Source organism: Tigriopus californicus, chromosome 3 (assembly GCF_007210705.1).
Source record: "Tigriopus californicus strain San Diego chromosome 3, Tcal_SD_v2.1, whole genome shotgun sequence".
Classification (NCBI taxonomy): domain Eukaryota; kingdom Metazoa; phylum Arthropoda; class Copepoda; order Harpacticoida; family Harpacticidae; genus Tigriopus; species Tigriopus californicus.
In genome coordinates this window covers 4,152,048-4,172,748 of record NC_081442.1, presented here as the reverse complement: position 1 = coordinate 4,172,748, position 20,701 = coordinate 4,152,048, and the positions used below count along the sequence as shown (strand labels likewise).

Here is a 20,701-nt window from a genome sequence, read left to right as displayed (position 1 = left end):
AATATATATAAATAAAAGTCAAGTATAATAAATAATCTTCTCGTCTTGAACTGCTGGGATTCCAATCCCGGTAGCGGTAAGGAAGTCCGCACCAAAAAAAAAAAAAAGCAATGATTTGAGCATTTTTCTCAAAAACTCAGTGCTAAGTATTCACATTTGATTGACCAATCAGGCCAATCTTGACCTCCAAAATGACCTCACTTGAAATTCATTTTTTAAGTTGGGTGACTTACTTGGACTTTCCGTCGATATCTCAATATATCTCTTGAATTGCTTCAAATTCAAACCAAAAAACACCGGAGCAAGACTCTGCATGACATTTGCTCTCCATTTGAAGAAAGTCGTCGGCAGGATTTGAGCACGCATTATCACCTAAACCTGGTCCCGATTATAGACCCCTTACACTGCACGAAATATGTTTTACGTTCTGCACTCCAGAGGGCACTTTTTCATTCCATTCAGCCTCTACCAAATAAAGGGACGATTGGGCCAATTCCTTGTTATTGAATTATAATGCGTTTGTGTTGTCTTTGACAAATTATATCAAAATCTTATTTTCAATTAGTGCCTCGGGTCACATAATGGAAAAGAAATTGCGTTCAAGGCAAGGCAAGAGCAGTTTATGTAGCAATCTACCGTGGCTCTTCCCGTTTTCTTTGGGCCGTGTGACGTTGCAAAAAGGGCCCTTATTTTCCATTGTTATAAAATTTGCTTTCTTAAATCTTGGAGGCTGCGCCCGTCAAGGGTCGCTTTTTATGCCCGTACTCTTCTACTGGAGAGTCCCAGCATCACCCATTTAGCTCAATCTAAACTTGGACGATTAAAAACTTGAACCAGAAGAAACGGGTTAACGAGAATCCCTCTATATGCAACATCCTTGAGCTACAGCGTTAAACTTGACATCTTCCTCCCTATAATTTTGAATGTCTATTGCGAGTGAATCTGCGTGGCTTGGATAGTGTGACTAAGATTTTTTTCAAGTTCTGGTCGGGATGTTCAGTTCAATGGTATCTAAATTTTCCGTTAAACCAATGGGGGTACAATTATCGCTGTCAAGTCCAAATTTTACCTCAACTCACCAAGTGATGGTGCTTTTTGTATAGGAGAACTATACTTGACGGCTGCCCTTGAAAACCCTTGACCAATAAGAATAAGGAACCCAGGAGAGAAATCACCTAATTACAGGGAAGGAGAATCAGCTGACCCTTTGCTGAACTTTCTAGCTGGATTCTTCGTTGATCAGCTTACCCCTCTCGTCTCACCATTGAGACGACTGCCACAGTGGTTCAAAAGCCTTTTTGAATTCCAACAGAAATATCCAAGCAAATCTTGTTAACTAATAGCCATATGCGCGACAAATTTGAGCCAGACTTCAATAAATCAATCACGTCAAAATAACTTCTTATGGTTTTTGTAAGGAAGAAGACTGTTGAGATAGATATGCGCATTTCTCTCAATACCTGATAAGCTTTTTTGACCACCGTGGTGAGACGGGTGAGACGAGACGAGAGGAGACGACCGTGTCCAAGAATCCAGCTTCTACGTCAAGCATCTTTACATTTACCTAACTGTGTCTGTTTTGTCTGCTCTCACTGAAGAGAGTTACTCGGTATTACTGTTAGGAAGCATTCCTTGAATATCCTCGCAACCTCAATACCGGTCAAGCGGGTTCCCCGAACACGTTTCCCAGGACGCGACGTTGGTTTTCCCCCTCGGCTATCTTGAGGAGTAATAAATGTTTCTTGTGGTTTTACATCAACTTACTTCACCTTTTTACATGGCGCAGTCAGTTTGACTGACCTCCCCGTGCCCAGAGTCTCATTGTATCCTCCAATAACCTTTCATTCATGTTGAACCTGCCAATCATCTACGCCGACCTCAAATCCGAACAAGCGTCCCATCGTGGCCATCAGATGACTTTAGCAAGGCTTATTTTACAATTTCGATCGGAGTGGAATGCATACAAAGACCAACCCATTGAAGACGCTTGTTCCAATGAGTCAGCAAATCATTTCGAACATATGATTGGAAAGGTGGAAAGTGCGATGGACGCTCTGCTGAATCTATCCCAGTGCTTTGCCCATTTGCCCCCGATGTGCTGATCAAGACCCTCTTGGATGCCATTTCATCTGCCGAAAATGATATTGTTCCAGCACGAGAACATCTCATTAATCTACGATTTGCTCATCAGCGTTTGCTTCACTGTTCAGTTTCATCAAATGTGCCTGAAGTTGCAACATTTTCAAATAATCCGTCTTCGCACGCTGCCCCTATTACACCGAAGCCACCACCCCTCTTGGATGAATCTGCAGATCTCCAACAATTTGATGATTGGCGAGAGGCTTGGATCAACTGCGCTGAACATACCGATCTCGACAAATTGCCTCAACAAAAACAGGCAGCAACTTTATGGAGTGCGTTTAGCCCAGAAAAGCTAGGTATTGTCCGTGATGTTATCGATATTTCTGTCCGGACAGAAATGGCTCGTGACAAAATTTTGGATGATATTCGCCAATGCATTAGGGAACGTCAATCTGTGATTGTGGATTGGCTCGAGTTCCTGAACTCCACTCAAAATCCGAAGGAATCTGTTGACAATTTTGTTGCCAAAATCTTGCGGAGAGTCAGATATGTTGAGACTAGAGGGCTTTCAAAATAGTTGCTGCTACATCCAACACGAAGAATTCCGGTTTCAAAATACAGAAGCAATCAAAACCAAAACATGGTTCTCCGAGACCCTCCAAAAATATCAAATTCACCCCTATTACCAACTGCAGCGGTTGTGGTGGTAGGCATGCTTATTCGAGAGAAAACGATTGTCTAGCTTGGCAAGCTCAATACCACAAAATTGTAAAGGCAAAGGACACTTTAGTTCTGTTTGCCGAAAGCAATCAAAGAACATACCGAGCATTGCAAAAGTATTGCGACCATTTTTAGAACATATTATATGACCTAAACATGTTCTCATTTCAATTTTGAATTTCCCGCCTGATGCAGGCAGTTGCAATTGACAAATTCATTTAAAAAAAATTCATTTTGATAACTTTTGTGTGCAATGGAGGCCAAAAGGATTGAAGTGGCTGTCCTCATCCGCGCCGGGCACTCCAAGGACAAGCCCAAGAGTGGAAAGCCAACCAAGTTGACCCCAGAGGCCGTGATGAAGGCCTTCAAGGCCAAGCCGGACATGCCCATGTCCATGATGGCCAAGAAGAAAGGCGTGAGCACCTCCACGGTGTCCAGGATGGTCAAGTCCGCTGGAGGAAAGTCCCTGAGGAAAGTTCAACGGCTTCTCCTCAGCAAAGGTCATCAAGAAGTCCGTGTACAGCGTTGTGGACGCCTTCTGAATGACCTCAAACATCATGGCAATTGGGCCATCTTCTTCTCGGACAAAAAGACCTTCATGGTTGATCCGGTCTTCAACAAACAAAATGACCGCATCATCTGCTTCAGCAAGGACCAGGCCAGCATCCGCAACGTGACCAAGACCAAGCATCCGGCCAGTGTGATGATGCTGGGGGTGGTGGCCTCGACTGGGGACAAGATGGCACCCATTTGGTTCCCATCCGGATACCGGCTCACTGCCGCCGACTACTTGGAGGTCTTGAGCACCAAGGTTTTGCCATAGGTGCTGAAGATCTGGAAGAAGTCTAGCAAGGCCTCATATGTGTTCCAGCAGGATGGGGCGCCGGCCCACACGGCCAACAAGGTGCAGGTCTGGATGGCCGAGAACATGAAGTTTTGGCCCAAGGACTTCTGGCCACCCCAGAGCCCCGACCTCAACCCACTGGACTTCAGCATTTGGTGGCATGTAGAGTCCAAGGCCTGTAGAACCCGCCACAACAATATCAAGGACCTCAAGAACTCCGTCAACCAGTACTGGAAGACCATGAGGAAGAGCTATGTCATCAACGTGTGCAAGTCCTTCCGCCGCCGCCTGGAGAATGTCCTCGAGGCCAATGGAGGCCATATTCATAAATAACTACCAACATACTTTATCTTACCCTGCTTCAATAAAATATAACATGTATTACATCTTCCAGATCAATCAGGAGTCCCTGATGTGCATCTTGCGTAGTGTTCTCAATACTTTTGCAATGCCCGGTAGGTGCTGCAGTAGCGTTTTTCTACAACCACTCTCGTCAAAGTCATTGTGTTCCTCAACAATGAATCGATGGGAACGATCAGCATACGACCTGATATTGAGGCTGATATTAATTGACCTTAACACTGCCCATGACAAGCGCGATATTCTCCAGGCAAAACGAAAAGAAAAGCACGATTTAAATTCCAAATCGATGTCTCCTTTCCAACAGGGGGAAAGAGTGAGAGTACAAAATCCGCTAACAAGGAAAGGGAATCAACTTGGAATTGTTGTGGATATTTGTGAAGGATCAAGATCATACCTCGTTCATATTGACCTTATCCAAGGTACCAGGCGTCGAAACCGCTGTTACCTTCGTCCTTGTCCACATAAATATTCACGGGATTCTACTCCCTTAACGCCTTCTTCTCCTCAAACCAAAAAAAAACAATCAGCCTCAAAGATCCCCAACGAATCCGAGAAATTCCTGATCGATTTTGTCCTTCGTGAGAGGGATGAAGAGATGTTCGGTACTACTCACATGTATAGGTATTATTGTTAGGAATCATTCCCTGAATATCTTCGCAACCTCAATACCGGTCAAGCGGGTTCCCCAAACACGTTTCCCAGGACGCGACGTTGGATTTTCCCCTCGGCTATCTTGAGAAGTAATACATGTTTCTTGTTCTTTTGCTTCACCTTTTTACACTCACCCTACTCACTTTTTCATGTACACTGAACAATTCTAATCATAATCACTGTGATATCGCTTTCTAGTTACTTATTTCATTGCTTTTACCTTTTTTTTACCATTTTTCTTGTTATTTATTTGACCAGGGCATTAGTAACGAAATTACAGTAATTTGTTCCTCTTTTCGAAAAAAGAACTGTAATTGCATTACATTTTATGATTGTGTGACGAATAACCTTATTTACATTGTGGATACCACTTTTAAATGGCAATGCTTACTTGTGGAGCCTTTATTTGTTTTAACCTTAACAACCATATCATTGAAAAAAGGAGAAATCGTGAGTATGATTGTTTTAAGGGGGAAATGCAAAATTGAGCTACTACCCACCATTGGGTCAACCACGCCCAATTGGGGTTCTTATTTGAATAAACCAGTTGTAGGGCGATGTTTTTTCTGTGTGTTCGTCCCTTTTTCTATCCGCTGTAGAATTAGAATCTACGCAATCAAGTTCCAACTTATTCAACGGAACTTGTGGAACCAATTTCTCAAAACTTTGTTATTTTGCTTGGCGTATCTTTTGTGGAATTTTTCTTTCCCTTCTTGAGTTGGGCGCTGTTCTATAAGCTGTAAAGCTCAGTCGAAACTGAGCCAAATCGACCTGCTCTTGGTCTTGGCCACTCTGAGTCACTTTTAGAATTTAAGTAATAAAAAATATAAAGGGAGGAGAAGTGGTGTAGTGGATAGCGCAGTCTCCTAGCATGGGAGAGGTCACCGGTTCGATTCTCCTCCCCGACCTTTCTCAAGGAAACTTTTAGACGCTAACCACACCCACAGACGGAGAACCAATCTGATACCGGACTTGAAACTGCCTATCGGAATTTGGACTTGGATGATGCGATGGCTGGCTTCGCTGGCCGGGCGAGGTGCATCCTCCGACCCTAGCACCCCCAACCAAAAAGAAAATAAGAAATTTACAAAAGCAAGTAACTTTGCTACTATTTAATTGCAAAATGGTTCGTATTAAGTTGTTGCCGAAAACGTACGTAGCTGATCAAAAGCAGGCCGAAAATTCGAAAATTATTTAGCGTTTATGACATCACTTTGGACTTATCTCCTGAGTTCCCTGAGCATGAATTTGCTCAGCGAACATTCTTTAACCAATGAGAGGCAAAGCATAACAAGAAACCTTAGCCAAGTCCAGACAGAATCCTCAATTAAAACATACTGACATGGCCACCATGACGCTTGAATTACCTCTTTTTGCCCTTGGTTTCGGTTGTCAAATAATTAAAAAAAAGTAGAAATAATGGCTGGAATCCCCTGTAATCACAAACAAAGAACTCCTTGCCTCAGACATTCCCATCTCGGACCTAGAATTTATTTTAAAGGATTTCTGCCAAATCTTTGACATTTTAGTTACATCATTAGTTTATCATTGGCGAAAGCTATTCAGTAAGTGGCCTTGGCGCAATGATAACTTCTACCAGAACTGTAAGATCAATTTTGAAACATCAGCCACCCGGATACTTTAACTACTTTCGCACTTTTTGCGATGATCAGTGACTTTAACGAAATAACAGAGACAAGACGAGACTGGTGTTTCGTATCTGTTTATTTTTTTTGTATGAAGATATGAAGAGTAGAGAAATAAGTCGCAAAGGTTGACAAGATCATCACCCAACCCTTTGCAACCCTGCTTCTGACACAAAGTTAAATGTTGGTAGCTATAGTTGGTGAGTAATGCTGGAATTTCCGAAGAGGAAAGATTGGTTGTGCCCAAACAATGTCTGAAACACTTCACAAGCTTGGAATTGTTTGGGCACAACCTTCTTCTGACCAGAATCAGTTGTGATGTAGAACGAGCACGTTGGACCAGGTCAAAATATCATAAAAAAGTGATTTGACCGAGGCTACCCAAGGCTACCTAAGAAAGACGGCTCTGTGCAACTCTGTGAAGAATAGGTACTTTTCAAGAAGGATTGTTGGATAATCAACTAACGCTGATCCTCTCACCAAAAACACGATCGATGCAGTGGTTGAAAAGCATTATTCAGTTTTGACAGATATTTCAAGTCCTGCACACGTTCTAGGAACAGGAGCGGTTCATATGAAGAGTCTTGGTATGGATGACTTGCTGTCTACTTTGAGAATATTTAAAAACATAAGAGGTTGGTCGACTCCAAACCATCTACTCGGATAATGGAACACATTTTGCTGCCGCTGCCTGGTTTCGCAAGAGAGGCAGATTCAATTCAAGTGGACTGTCGGAGTACCAGCGGTGATTATTTGGGGAGGCAATCCTGGATCGAGTGGAGAAAGGCCAATGGCATCCCGAAATATTGGAACAACCCTGCACGCTTGAAATTTAAATTTCAGTTATTCATGGATTACTTTTTCAATGGTAAATGTGAAATTACATTTTTTCTGTCCATCCTGCACTCTCAACAAGAAAACTAACACAATTTTAGAGCTCGATGTCCCCAGCTCTACTTGCTCACATTAGAATTGTATAATGCTCGCCCAAGACGCAATTAAGAGGCTTTTTTTATTGGTTCTGAAACCCAATCTTCACTTTACTCCATGACACGGACTACTAGAAATATGGACTTTGAACGAATTCGCCAAATCAGCTCCATTCAGCAACTCTGAGTCCTTTTTCATGATGCATTATTAGATCGATGCACTCACAAGCTAGTAACATTAATATCATTTAATAATAAATGAACGTTGTGACCGAGCAGTCTTTCGTGAAAGCGAGGACAAGGACAAGGTGGTAAATTCCACTAACACAAAATACCAGAATACCAGGCATTGAAGGGCCTCCAAACAAGAAGTGGTTGGAATGCCGACAGCCGACGGATTCAATTTTCAAAACCATTACGAGTTGTGGTAAGCACAATAGGGAGAAGGTGGAGACCTCGCCAAACTAGTTTGAGCCGAAGTAATAAACCAAGTTGAAATGGCAAGTGTGGTCCACAGAATTCTCAAACTTGATGTGGCCATGAACACGGACTTTTAGAGATCTGGCCTTACAAGGCAAGAACAAATTAGCATTTGATATAATTAAAAGATCTTGTCAAATAAATTGACTTCGTTGGGCCCAAAACCTATCCTGGGGTAACTCAGGAAAGGTTGCCAAAGTAAATAAAGTCTCCATGAAATTTGAACGTTTGGCTTCCTCTCGATCAATTACTTAATCTTTTAACAACATGACAGTGGAAAGAACCACTTTCTGACGAGGCGAACTTTCTTGTGTAGAGTTGTTCATAACATCCGATTTGCCCTCTCAATTCGATCCGAATTGAATTTTTGAAGCCTCCAGATCTCATCCAAAACCGAAGAAATCCAAATTTTAGGTGAATTAGACAAGAAGATCTCCGTTCACGCTGGTACCCACAACACTAATAAATCTTTTGGGCAAATGCCAAGACTTGCAGTAATGGTTTCCGTTGTTATTGAAATAAAAGGAACAAATTTTACAAAATACCATCTAAAAAAGTCTCAGATTAGTATATTTATTCACCTAAAACCTGCAAAACAATAATATTTTTTTCAACATAATTAATGGAGTGGGAGTAACCTTTGTTATGTTTCCAACTAAAATTTTATTCAAATCCATAGAGCAAACGATGAGATATCACGCTTTCAAAGATTGCTTTTCCATCAAATTGGACTATAAATTGCTGGGGTTGTATCTTAAAGCCATTGCCAAGAAATATTATAAGCTTTTTCTATGCCCAAAATATCAGTGACAATATTTCACTATTTCGAACCAAGTAGAAAAGCCTGAAAATAGTCTGCAATTGAGATGCTAAACTTGTCAATCGCAACTTTAATCAAGCTTAGTCTTAAATTTTGACAAAATTCTATGAATAAAAACATCTCTAGTTCGCAAAATTTAATCATTGAAAGAAGTGACAGATTTGAAAATCAAGCTGTCTCATGTATCGTTAGGATAGTTTAGGAACATGTTAGGATAGGGTAGCTTTTGGTAAATGAAAGGCAAATTTACATCTTCTGTGTAAGTGTTTTAAGAGACAATATCTACTACTTTTTCGCTTTAAAAGAGACCTTGAAAAAAAGAATAGAAAAATATTATTTCTTGCCGTGTTATTGAAAATAAATATGAATATAAAATAAAAATATGATATGCCTTGGAAATAACTTGAAATATAATTAGGCCGATGTCTTTTTTGATCTTTTAAAGTGTAAATTGCAACTTTCAAGTTGTAATAACTAAGCATCTGCAGAGTAGAAAATTATGAAATTTCATGTCAATACAAAACTAACAGAACTTTTAATACTGATTGACTACGTTTTTGAGAGTGGTATTTTTTAACATATTCTAGTGATTTAACACCCTTATCTGAGCTACTTTGAAACATGTGTTTTTTACAAAAGTTGTTCCTTTTGTCTCTTTGACAAAGAAAAACATATTTAGATGTCTTGGCATTTGAGCAAACACTTAAGCAGAAAATATAACCATCGTGCATTCAATTTAAAGGGTCAAAAGATCCTTGACATGATCAACTATGAGCAACAATAACAGTCCCACTTCCATACGTTGAAATAAATATGTCAGAACAATCAGGTAACCCATCTTTGTTGGACCAGAGAAAAGAAACACATTCAAGCCATTTTTTAAGAACCTTTCTTCTCGATCATCACTCGATACAACATAGTGGAAAGTAAAAGCAAAATCAATAGCAAGTGAGCCATCCAGTTTTCGAATTGATTCGAATCACAATTCCGAATTTGATGCGAACATTGCCCTCTCCGATCCGAATTTCGATCCCATCCGTTACACAACTCTAAAGCTTAGGGCATATTTCAGACAAATCGGTCATGGTCAATGGTCAATCTAAAAATTGACATTGACAAACTCATCCTCGACACTGTGGCAATAGGCACATGTAGTTACTATCTTAAGTCAACGGAGGATACCTGACCTGATGCCTCAACAAATTCCCTATCAAGAGAGATGACCCCAGGTCGATCGTTCTCTCTGACCTTTTGGTAAAGGAAACTTTTGGACGTTAACCACGCCCACGGGCGGAGAATCAATCTGATGCGGGCACGAACATGTCCATCGAGCAATAGTTTAGACTGATGTGATGGACGACTTTGGTGGTCCACCGACCCTAACACCCCAAATACAAAAGATACGACTCATGGCATGCTAGCATGAAACAGTTTATTGGCTGCCAAAGAGGAATGCTTTGGTCTTCTGCCCAGGAAAACCAATTGGTAAATTGCATTGCAATACCTCTTGAAGCAGTAAAGATTTACATTTGATGATTTTGGATGAGTTTGAAAAAGTTTGGAAAGTTTGAAGTTGATCTTCCTTAACTCTTAATTTCATCATAATTGGTTGGAGATCGATGTTTTCATATGAGTCTCAACTCACCTCGGCACGAAAACGGTATTTTCTTTCAATCTAACTAATCTATGATCCGATAGCAGAAAATGCGTAATTACTGGTGTCTTCTACACTACATCAATTCTCTTTTTTTATCTGAGTAGTCTGCAATAAAGCAGGGTCTTTCCCCAACATAAAATTTCAAAGATGTGTTTTAGCGTTCAAGACCTACGATGGAAGCCTAAGATTTGGTCAGTAATTCCTTAGGCAAAGGTCTATTATATAATCTTTATTGCGACTCTTGGTCATGTCATTATCTAGACCATCGAATTCAATTTTTATAATAGTACACGCGGGTCTTTTGATTACAATTCCCCAACCCAAATGGAGATGCCCAAATCTTGACTGCATTGAGATTGTTCAAATCCGCTTGAACTGCCTTGTAGGTCAAAGCGAAATCAAACTTCATTGAAACGTGACAACCAGGACCCTTCCAGTTGGTCAAGTTGCAGTCAATCACCTTGTATCGAATCCTGTTTAATGTGTGAGGATAATTTCATTGTAACAGGATTCCCGTCGACCCACTTGATTTGATTTCGCTTGAGACTCTCTCAACCTATTGGTGATTTTTTTTCTTCTCTTCTTTGAAAGTGGAACTATATTTTGCTACCCGGTCACCTTGAGCAGCAATTGTAGAAACCTACCCAACCTCACCCTCATTGCAAGGCTGGTTGTGCAAGGACGTAGGTGTTTACTTGTTCAGTACCAGGGTTAGACTGAATCCCTGTGGTTGATATTCATTCCAAAATCCAGCCATGCACATAATTGAAATTATTTTTGATGGTTTACGTAAAAGTGTGACAATGTTTAAAATCCTTTGCCACCGATCTGTTTTGAGCCTTGTATCTATTTCTTTGTGCTAAATTGAACATTTGAACTTAATTGGACAAACACAGACGTTTCTACTCTAAAAACCAACATCCAAGAATGGATTAAATTTTACTCTCGGTGTGAAATGTAAAAAGTCACTGGAATATATGACACCCAAAAGGGTTGATAATAACATACATAAAACTGTTTTCTGTTTTCGAGTTTAACGTTTTGGATTGGCCATTGATATGTCATTCATGGAGTGTTACCAACTGAATTTAGAAACAAGTACTTCACTGTGAGCCAACATCCGCATTTTGGGTCCTTATGATGAAAATCAACAGATTACACACACTTTTGGTTAAGTTAAGCAGAAATCTTCAAAATAACCACCTAGATATGTATTCAAGGTATTTGTGTACAAACGTTCTTAAAGTAAGAAAAACCTGACTGATGAACTCGCGCCAAAAAATCAACCGGCAAGCAAATTGCCTCCGAACCAACTCTGCTTATTGAGCGATGGATGGACAGAAATACCTTCCATTTTCTCATCAATCGTTCAGACATGCATTGTCAAGATGCTTGTCATTTCTATTGGGAAGAAGCGCTCCGAGACTGCTTTGAGCTTTGATGGATTCTCAAATTGTATTTTTTAGTTCAAGGACTCCAGGCCATTTTATTTATGCGTAACAGGCTTAATTTTGAGGCTCTCAGACCTGAAGTTTTTCTTCTTCAAGTTTGAAGAACGGGTTCCCATTTGTTAACGGCGGATCGCAAGGTGATAAATTGGCGTATCCAGACTTGCGTCTTCTCGTAGACCACGAAACTCCTTCAGAACTCCTTGGTTTACCCAACGCTCCACTGTTACCAAGGCAGAAACGAAGAACCCCTTTTCAAGATGAAATACCACATCGGTAACTAATTTCAGGGCACACCATAAATCAAAATGAGTAACAAAATGGAAGCATTGACCATCCAGCCTAAAGAGCGTGTCTAAGATAGAAAACACTTACGTATGTCAAGGCGAGGCAATTAGTAGTTCTTCATGAAGCACATTCACCGCCCACCAGGAAAAGACTGAATGTCCAGTGCTGCTGTATACCATCACGCAATACATACCACATTGTGAACCAGCTATATTCACCATGTCTAGGGACTAGTGATTGAATGACTCGTTTCAAATTGGGCTAATTTATCATTTGATGATCATTTACCAATCTTCAACATTTTGTTCCATATTCGGTTTGGTTCAATCAAGGGCCAAATGTTACATCTTTGGAAGACAAAATGAATCGAGATGAAACAAACCTTTGACAATCCCTAATCGCTCGATCGTAAAGACAGATTGTTGATCGTTTTTGCATTGAAGATAAAATCATATTCTTAAAGGGGGGATGAATGTGTGTGTGACTATGTGCGGCTTCGAATGGGACAAGAAATGAGGCTCATTTTAGGTTGAAATTATTCTCATTAAATATCAGAAGAGACTCAATTTCTATGGCTTTATGGATGTGCATTGGTTGATTCTTCCCTTTGTGATGATTTGCCTAAAGATAAGAAAAATCATTACCTATAACAGTCATAAACAGTATGACTATAAAAATTGTATATGTCACAGCCCATTTATAGTAGCCCATTTATTGAAAGATTGTGAGGTTAATAATGGAAAAGCAGTCTTTGAAAGCGTAATATCTCATCGTTTGCTCAATGGATTTGGCTAAACTTGTAGATGGAAACGCATCTAAGGTTACTCGCAACATCTATTGATTATATTTTAAAAAACATTATCGCTTGGCAAATTTTAAGTGGATTAATATACTAATCTGAGGTATTTTTCGAGATGTAATTGTGCGAAAGTTTATCCTTTTGTTTCAATTACAACGAAAATCGTTTCTAGAAGTCTTGCCATTTGTCCCAAAACTTTATCTGTCGTGTGGTTACGACTGTGTGGAGGAAGGCTCAATGAACTTGAATTAGTTTAGACCTAATTTCAGCATCAATTGGATTTTCTATTTTTTTCCAAAAGGCTTAATCAAAATGGTGACATTATGTTTGTTTAAGTTTGAAAATCAAGTTTCATGGCAATGATCTTTGGTGAGGTCTAATATAACTGACTACAATGTGACTGAAACCATCCTTCTACTAGGCAATCTAAACACATTTAAGCACGTTTTGGTCATTGTTACTACTGTTGATTCCTCCCTAGATATTAGTCTTGGAATTTTGTCAAAGAACTACTTAAGACCGACAGAATGAAGAGAGGGTGGGTAAACATCCCAATGAATATCAAATTCTTCTGGCCCAATGCATTGTTTAATTTTGTAATGATGTTTATAGTTTGTCAGCTAAGGTCTTGAATAGCGGAAGTGCGAATTTTGCTCTTTCAATAAGAATTAACTCAGGTGAAGTCCTTGACGATTGTAAAGTTAACGACAAATAACTTAATGGCGAACAATTTCCAAGAACCTGACAAGAAAAGCCAGTCGAGAACTAATGAAAAAGTTGAGGCTTACTGCAAAGTAGTAATGCTCTTTTCTATCTAAGTTTTTAGGTGAAGTTAAGGCTAACAATTTCTCTGGCTTAGCTCATGTGAGGATTTATCGGTTACAAATAATTTTCACCTTGATCGGGTGGCCTAATACACACTTCTCTTTTTTACTTTCTGAACCGAGGAAATTAATTCATCATCAAATAAGTCAGCGTTGACCACTCTACCGGTACAAAGAAGGGAAAAGATGAAGCTCCACAATAAGCGCAGGATAAGTTTTTGTTTCAATCCGGATAATCCGGGAACGAAATCGTCACTTTCGCCCCCAAAAGCCATTCAGTTTATTTTCGATTTGTATTCGTTAATAACTCATGGCATTCGACGTCTAAGCATAGCCTAAAAGATGTCGAAATATCTTGTCCAGGTGAACAGATTAAATCGCCTGAAGAGATAAAAGATCAAAAGATGGCCACGGTAAAATACCTTATTTTTTCCTTCTAACGTACGCCTTTCCATAGTAGAGTACTAAACAGAAAAGAATCCACCCTCGTTGTGCAAGCTCTGAGACAGTTTGTCGAGTGAGCCATGTTTTCATTCAAGAAAAGTCCAGAAATCCTTTCCAAAGGTTCAGCAAAATTAAATTTGTCATGCTCGCCAATTCACATCACAACAATCTCTGCAAGTGACGCATCTCTCCGAATCAAGAACTCCATTACTAGCGCCCATGTAAGCGCTTGGTAGACGACCCGAGGGTGGTTGGGCATTTCTTAGTCTGCCCACGAACCCTGGACTCCCGGCTCAATGACGAACACGAATTGGAAGCATGTTCAGCTTGACGACTTAGACAGGGCTTTGCTCCGGGAAATAAATGATGGGTAGAAGAGGCTGTATGGCCATTTTACAGTATCTGACATGCGTACATGGTTCAATGTCAACGACGAAAAGAAGTAAGATTGATTCGTGCTTCGTGTACGAATTCGAATTCTATTATAGTCGATTAATCTCAAGGAAGCTGCCGGGCAAGTGTCGACGATTCTTCTTTGAAGAACGCCTATTTTTATTTTCTAATTTTTCGGCTTATACCTGCTTTCAAGTCAAGATCCAATCAGAGGTCAAGAATACTCGAGGGCCCATCAAAATGCATTCTCATGAGGGTAGCAGTATTCAGCACAACGAAGTTCTCGTCCGGAACCCCTGTGGCGAAATGAGTCTCCAGACAAGTCAAGATTGATAATCTGAACAAAATTCCAAGGCGATAGTTAAGCGCGGGCCATTTAAGGGTTTAAACCACTCATTCTGAGGCAGCATAATGCATATCGCTCTCCTCTTATAGTAAACATGCACAGGTTGAATGATCCGTCATCACATGGAAAAGAAAATAGCAGGTTTACTTTAGTGAGAGGCCGACGATTTGATGATGGCAGTCTATGTTTGTTCTTCAAGGTAAATGCGTTTCTTCATCGTTTGACGAACTTTTTTTGATAGAATGCCATGTCAATCAACTTTTTGCTATGTTGTAAAGATCGCAAACGAGCTCCAAAGAGATTTGAACGCCGCCTGAAAGTAGTTTTCTACTATCTAGGGCAAGGATAAGCACCCAAGTTCGACTAATTGATTTGTTTGTTCATGGTCAGACTGACTGAGATCTCAGTTTCAACGTGACCACTTTCTCATGACGAGCAGGGGTAACAAAAAGGGGTCGCAAATATGTTTTGATTGGCTCTGAAGCACGCTTTTCTACGGTCTACGCTTGCCTTTTGCCGCAGCTGGATGTTTGAATCATGTTCAAAAGCTTGAAGTCCATAAAGGGATTTGAACCAGTTTGAAAACCAAGCAATTGTCACCAGGCATGCCAATTTCTCAAAAAACAAGCTTCAAACGCGGTCGCAAGGAAAAATGCGCTTATTCATTCTGGACAACGGAATCAGGATATAGGTCACTTCACGCAAGATTGAGCAAACGAGTCGATTCTAAATTGCTTGAAATGATTTCAAACAAATAAACAAAGTGGGCATTAAACCTTTGACCCTGAAGCCGATTAATTCAACCGTACAATTCAATATTCCAGTTCACTGCAGATCAAGATGCCATTTTGTTGACGGTAATCCATGCCATGCGTCTGGTCAAGGTTACTTGGAACACAACTGCTAAAATAGAAACCCTTCATCGATGTACCCGGGGTGTTCAAAGGAAGAAAATGGGCTTCTCTTAAAAGAACCTGACTACGGAAAAAGTCGTCTTTTTTAGCTAGATGACCCATGGCAAAAAGATCTTATGCTTTCAAGTGGTCGTTGTCGGCCAGTCATTATTGCCAGCTCAAAACCATCTTAACCCTTTTTTATGATCAATTAAAACACCCTCTTGCCTTAAGCCAGTTAGATTGTCTTCACTACAGTTGTTATTATAACTATAAACTTAATATTGTTTTGTCCTGAAAAAAAATGTGCTCACAAGATTAAGATTGAAAACCTTCACCCTTTTTATTAATCCTCTAATTTACCCTTTGTACTACTGGCAAACATCTTGCAAGTGTCTTGCAAAACGGGTCTACATAGAACAGAACTTGACCAATCCATCTTGGAGGGATCTCGCTCTTACTTTCTCTGTTTTCTTATTTGTTATCTTATCAAGATATCTGTTAAGCGGTTCCTTAGACTACATAGTACATAGAGCCAAGATCTTTAATGATCTTAATTGTCAGATGGGTAGAATAAATGCTCGAGGGGGGAAGAAACTGAGGAAGGGGAAAATAGCAGGAAAATTTACTTTCAATGGTATCTTAAGGATGATCATAATTCACTTTTGAAATTTTTCTGACAACCAAACATATGCTCATTTCTTGAATAAATAGTCTCAGAGAGATATCTGCTAGATCTGTAACAGCATTCCTCGTTTCAACATTGAGCTGGCAGTTTTTTTGTGCAGTCACGCCAAAACCAAGATATCAAGAAAATAACATGAAAAGAGAGCAATAAAGGTGATCTGAAAGAATCTTCATAAAGTGCTAGATCACGAACTAACCTCAAAGAATCCTTGAGGCAGCTTGGAGGAAAGTTGGGCTTTAAAAGCAAGAGAACGAGAATGAATTGCCGTGGAAGAGGGCTCCAAATGAAGTACAAGCGCAAAAGCAATTTCCTTCCTCCTTATGGGGTTCATTCCTTACCTTGACCTCATTTACCTCCAGTTACCAAGAGAAACCTCCTGAAAGACAAACGCTGGACGAGAGATTTATCCGAAGAAGACGAGTACTTCATGTTTCAGGTAAATTTTTCAGGACAACCTGAACGGGAACCGGATCCCTTCGCATGAGATCAAGACTGCCATTCTTGAGGCATTCAATTATCTTTGAAGTAGATTTTTACGAAGGGACAGTGCAGCCCTAACAGGGTCCTAAACCACGAAAGCCCATATCTACCAGATCAAAAGTAAGGATCATGATTGAAATAATTTGATTTGAAAGATCAAAGAATGTAGAGAAGGTTGACTAATGCGCTACCTGGCAAGAGTTTTGAACCTGTTTTCAAGGTCCCCGAAAGGCATTTTAGGCGAACAAAACAAATCGCATTGTCACAGATGTAAGTAAGTTAGGGTAAATCGTTAAATGCTAGTTGACAATGCTACAATTTACACCAGTAGAGATCCATCTACTGTACTAGCATTGTTTTTTTGGCTAAGAGAATAAGAAAACTTTCGGCTTTGACATTATTTTGTTAATAAATTATTCAGTTTTTTTATGTGCTGGTTGTATGATTGCTAGTTCATTGTTTGAGAGTAGCTGAAGCTTAAATTTTCGATTAACATTGCTTTCTCTTTTTGATACAAATTTTCAAAGAAATGCATCTTTCCATTGCATGTGAAAGACGAACAGGAACAGGAAAAAGTTCGCTTTTATGCCAGGTTTGGTTTCTGAAATGAAAAAATCCCAAAGAAGTTGCGAAAATGGGAAACTGGTGAACTTGTTCTCAATACCGTTTTTCATATTAACGACAGAAGAAGCTCTGTGTACCCTTTTCCAATATCTAGATACATATGACTGGATAACCGAAGCAAAATGATGTAACAGAAAGGTTCTTGGAACTAGTTATTTTTGAATGGCAACTTCATACCAAAAACAGAAATATATTAGTAATCAAATACTCAAAAACTTTGTGATTTTTGGTGAAGAACAAATAAAGTTAAAGATTGAAATCTGGACGTCCTTTTCGTTGAGCATGCTTCCAGTTCATGAAATTTCAAGTTCGGGGTGAATCTGATTCCTGACATTTTTGAAATTGTTTGAATTCACGTAGCCATTGAAGTGCGCGAGGCCTTCTGACATCTCTGTCCATCATTTCAATCAATTCATTGGATATACAAAACAAAAAGCTCCTCCTTCATTTCTGAATTTGTCCCCTTCATTAACGTTTCTCAAAAGTTATTGCACTTGAAAGCTTCTAGTTGAGCATGGGAACGGGATCATTTGATCTCTTTTCAAGTCGCAATTGTGGCATCAAACCCAAACTAACGGTTGCGAGGGTGAACGATGGTAGAAAAAAAGTCTAGTTCTAAAGCAAGCAATTCCAACCACTCTATCCTGACATGTGAGTTCACTTTCCCCCAGGGTAGAGTTTTCATCCCGACCCTCCACAGTAGATGAATTTAATGAGCCCTCAAAGTTGCATACCCCAAGCGCCCGGTCCTCTTGGTGGCTTCCAAATTCCCAAGATCTACCCCAGACTCTTGTTTCAATAGTAAAGTCTTCAGGCTTGTCGGCTCTCAAACTTCCCCAATATCTGGGTTGCACTCAAAAACAAAAAAAATATTCGTGATTTCTGATGGGCAGAGTAGATAGTTGTTTCTTGACTTTAGTGCTACTTCGTGCAAAAGGAGAGGTAGAAAAATGCTAATTGTAATTCAAAAATGTTGTGATGATGCTAGTTTTTTTCAAGGAAACCGTTTGGTCTAAAGAGGTTCCACTTCAAATTTAGTCAACAATCGGCACCATATCTTATGCGAACTCTAAGAGAAAGATGAAACACCCTGTTGCGCCTTTTGAGGTTGATCAGGAAGCCTTTAGCAATGTAGAGACTATGGCTAACATGCTTGGAGATCGGTTCTCTAGAGTGTTTTCAACTCCAAAGAGTTTAGGAGCAGCAGCTCATTGCTCTAATGATGAGTCTGCTGATGATGGTTGATGATGTTACTCGAATTGAGCAATTTGATGATCTCATAATTGCAGATCAAGATGCTTTAGAGGCCATCAGAGACTTGAGACCTTCGTGCTCTCCTGGTCATGATGGTGTGACATCTCAGTTTCTGATGAGATGTTCACAGGTTCTTCATCCTGTTTTCTCGTACTTGATGCGTTGCATCTTGGACCAGGGCAAGCTTCTTTCTTCACTAAAGATAACTCACGTTGTTCCAATTTTTAAAGGGGGAGATAAGTCGCTCCCCAGTAACTATAGGCCGATTTCTTTCACTTTGAATGTTGCGGAGGTGTTTGAGAAGATCATGAAGTCCAAACTTGTTGAATTTCTTGAGGTCAATGAAGTCCTTCTTTCTAGCCAGCATTGGTTCCGAGCACATTTTAACACGGTTACCCAATTGATTGAGCATTTAGAGCAGGTCATTGAGGAACTGGAAAGGCATGACTCAGTTGATGCTGTCTATCTTGATTTTGCCAAGGCCTTTGATAAAGTAGATCATGACCTTTTGTTGAATAGACTTCATGACATTGAAATCCAACGCAAGGTTCTCAATTGGATACAAAGCTTCATTCATGATAGGAAACAAATTGTTAAGGTCGAGGGATCCTTTTAGTGACAAACATGATGGCAAGTCTGGTGTTCCCCAGGGTTCCATGTTAGGGCCCCTCTTTTTTAAAATATTCGTTGCCCCGCTTCAAAAGGTTAGTATTACTGCCAGTCTCTCTTCTTATGCTGACGATACAAAGTCAGTTTTTGGTATGAATGGCCAGGATTCCACTAGCCTTGCAAAGGGCCTGGAAAGAATCTACTCTTGGGTTACTGAGAGTAACATGACACCCAACAAGGGCTTGATGGGTTGGAAAAACATGGTGTAATCTAGTGCTATACTGATGGCTCAAAAATTAAAGACAGTGCTAGATTCACCCTAGTCATTTTTCAAAACAACAAAACATTGCATCAAGACACAGAATATCTGTGCCAAATGGCTACAGTTTTCCGAGCTGCGGTTCTTGCTCTTGAGCGGGCGTGTTTATGGCTTCTCAGGCAAAGGAATCAAAGAATGATAATTAGCAGGTTTGCGAAAGTTTTATGTTTTTTTTGACAATTTCACGTACAATAAGTCAGGGTAACTAGGCTTTTTTCGAACGGAGATGCTAGTTCGAGCCAAATGAATGCTAGAAATATGCCCAATCCTAGAATAAAATCTAGAAGCCTTCCATGTTGGCATCAGTTGCAAATTTAACGTAAAACCAAGCACTCTTTGATGTTTCGTGTTCGGCCAACTCCCACAAGTATAGTCGCAAGGATACTCACATTCATGCCCCTGTACTCTGTTTTAAAATTATGAGGCTTTCAGACCGAGAACAAAAAAAACACTTGCTAAATGGGTGTAGGTCTACCCTACTCGCTCGCTAATATAGTTAACATTCAAGACAGTGCTTCAAATAGGGTCCATATACCCCTTAAGGGACACCAGTGCGAAAGAAGGACTGAGTGGGCCATCAAATATCAAATTGAATCTTTGTCATATGACAAACAAGCAATAATTTTAAGTTGATCCTATTTAATGAGAATGATAGAAAATGTCATCACAATGATGCCAATAATTACTCAAAACAGGGGGGTTTATTTCTAAGATTGGACTTGCCGCTCAATAGTTGAACCCTGACGAATGTGCTTGTCTGAAATTATTTTACAAGTTGAACCTGATGGTATCAATGTACCAAAGCCAGTCATCAGGCTGGCTGCGTAGAAGATTTCGATATTAAGTTTTGAAAATTAGTATTTTTTCAAGGACGCTAGTATTAGAATTTATTTATTAGCAATGTTCTGGTTTTTAGCATTAAACTAGCATTATCTGCATGGTCCAAGCAATATGAAATATTTTCCAGCATTTAAACATTTTCTTAGCATTATATATTCAACTGAAAAATACCCAAAAGGGAGGAAAAGCAAAACAAATCTCACGAGAGAAATAAATAAACTTGTGGTGCTCAATGTTCCTTCATTGGTTCCATTGGCCAT

At 39.9% G+C, this 20,701-nt stretch overlaps 1 protein-coding gene across 1 annotated transcript; it reads left to right on the top strand.

The window, feature by feature from the left end:
• Positions 1-3,055: 3,055 nt before the first annotated feature.
• Positions 3,056-3,979, top strand: LOC131878096 (uncharacterized). The gene is made up of 2 exons (XM_059223995.1): positions 3,056-3,613; positions 3,674-3,979. Exons 1-2 carry the CDS (start codon positions 3,056-3,058, stop codon positions 3,977-3,979), a joined length of 864 nt encoding a protein of 287 aa, XP_059079978.1.
• The last annotated feature ends 16,722 nt before the right edge of the window (positions 3,980-20,701 follow it).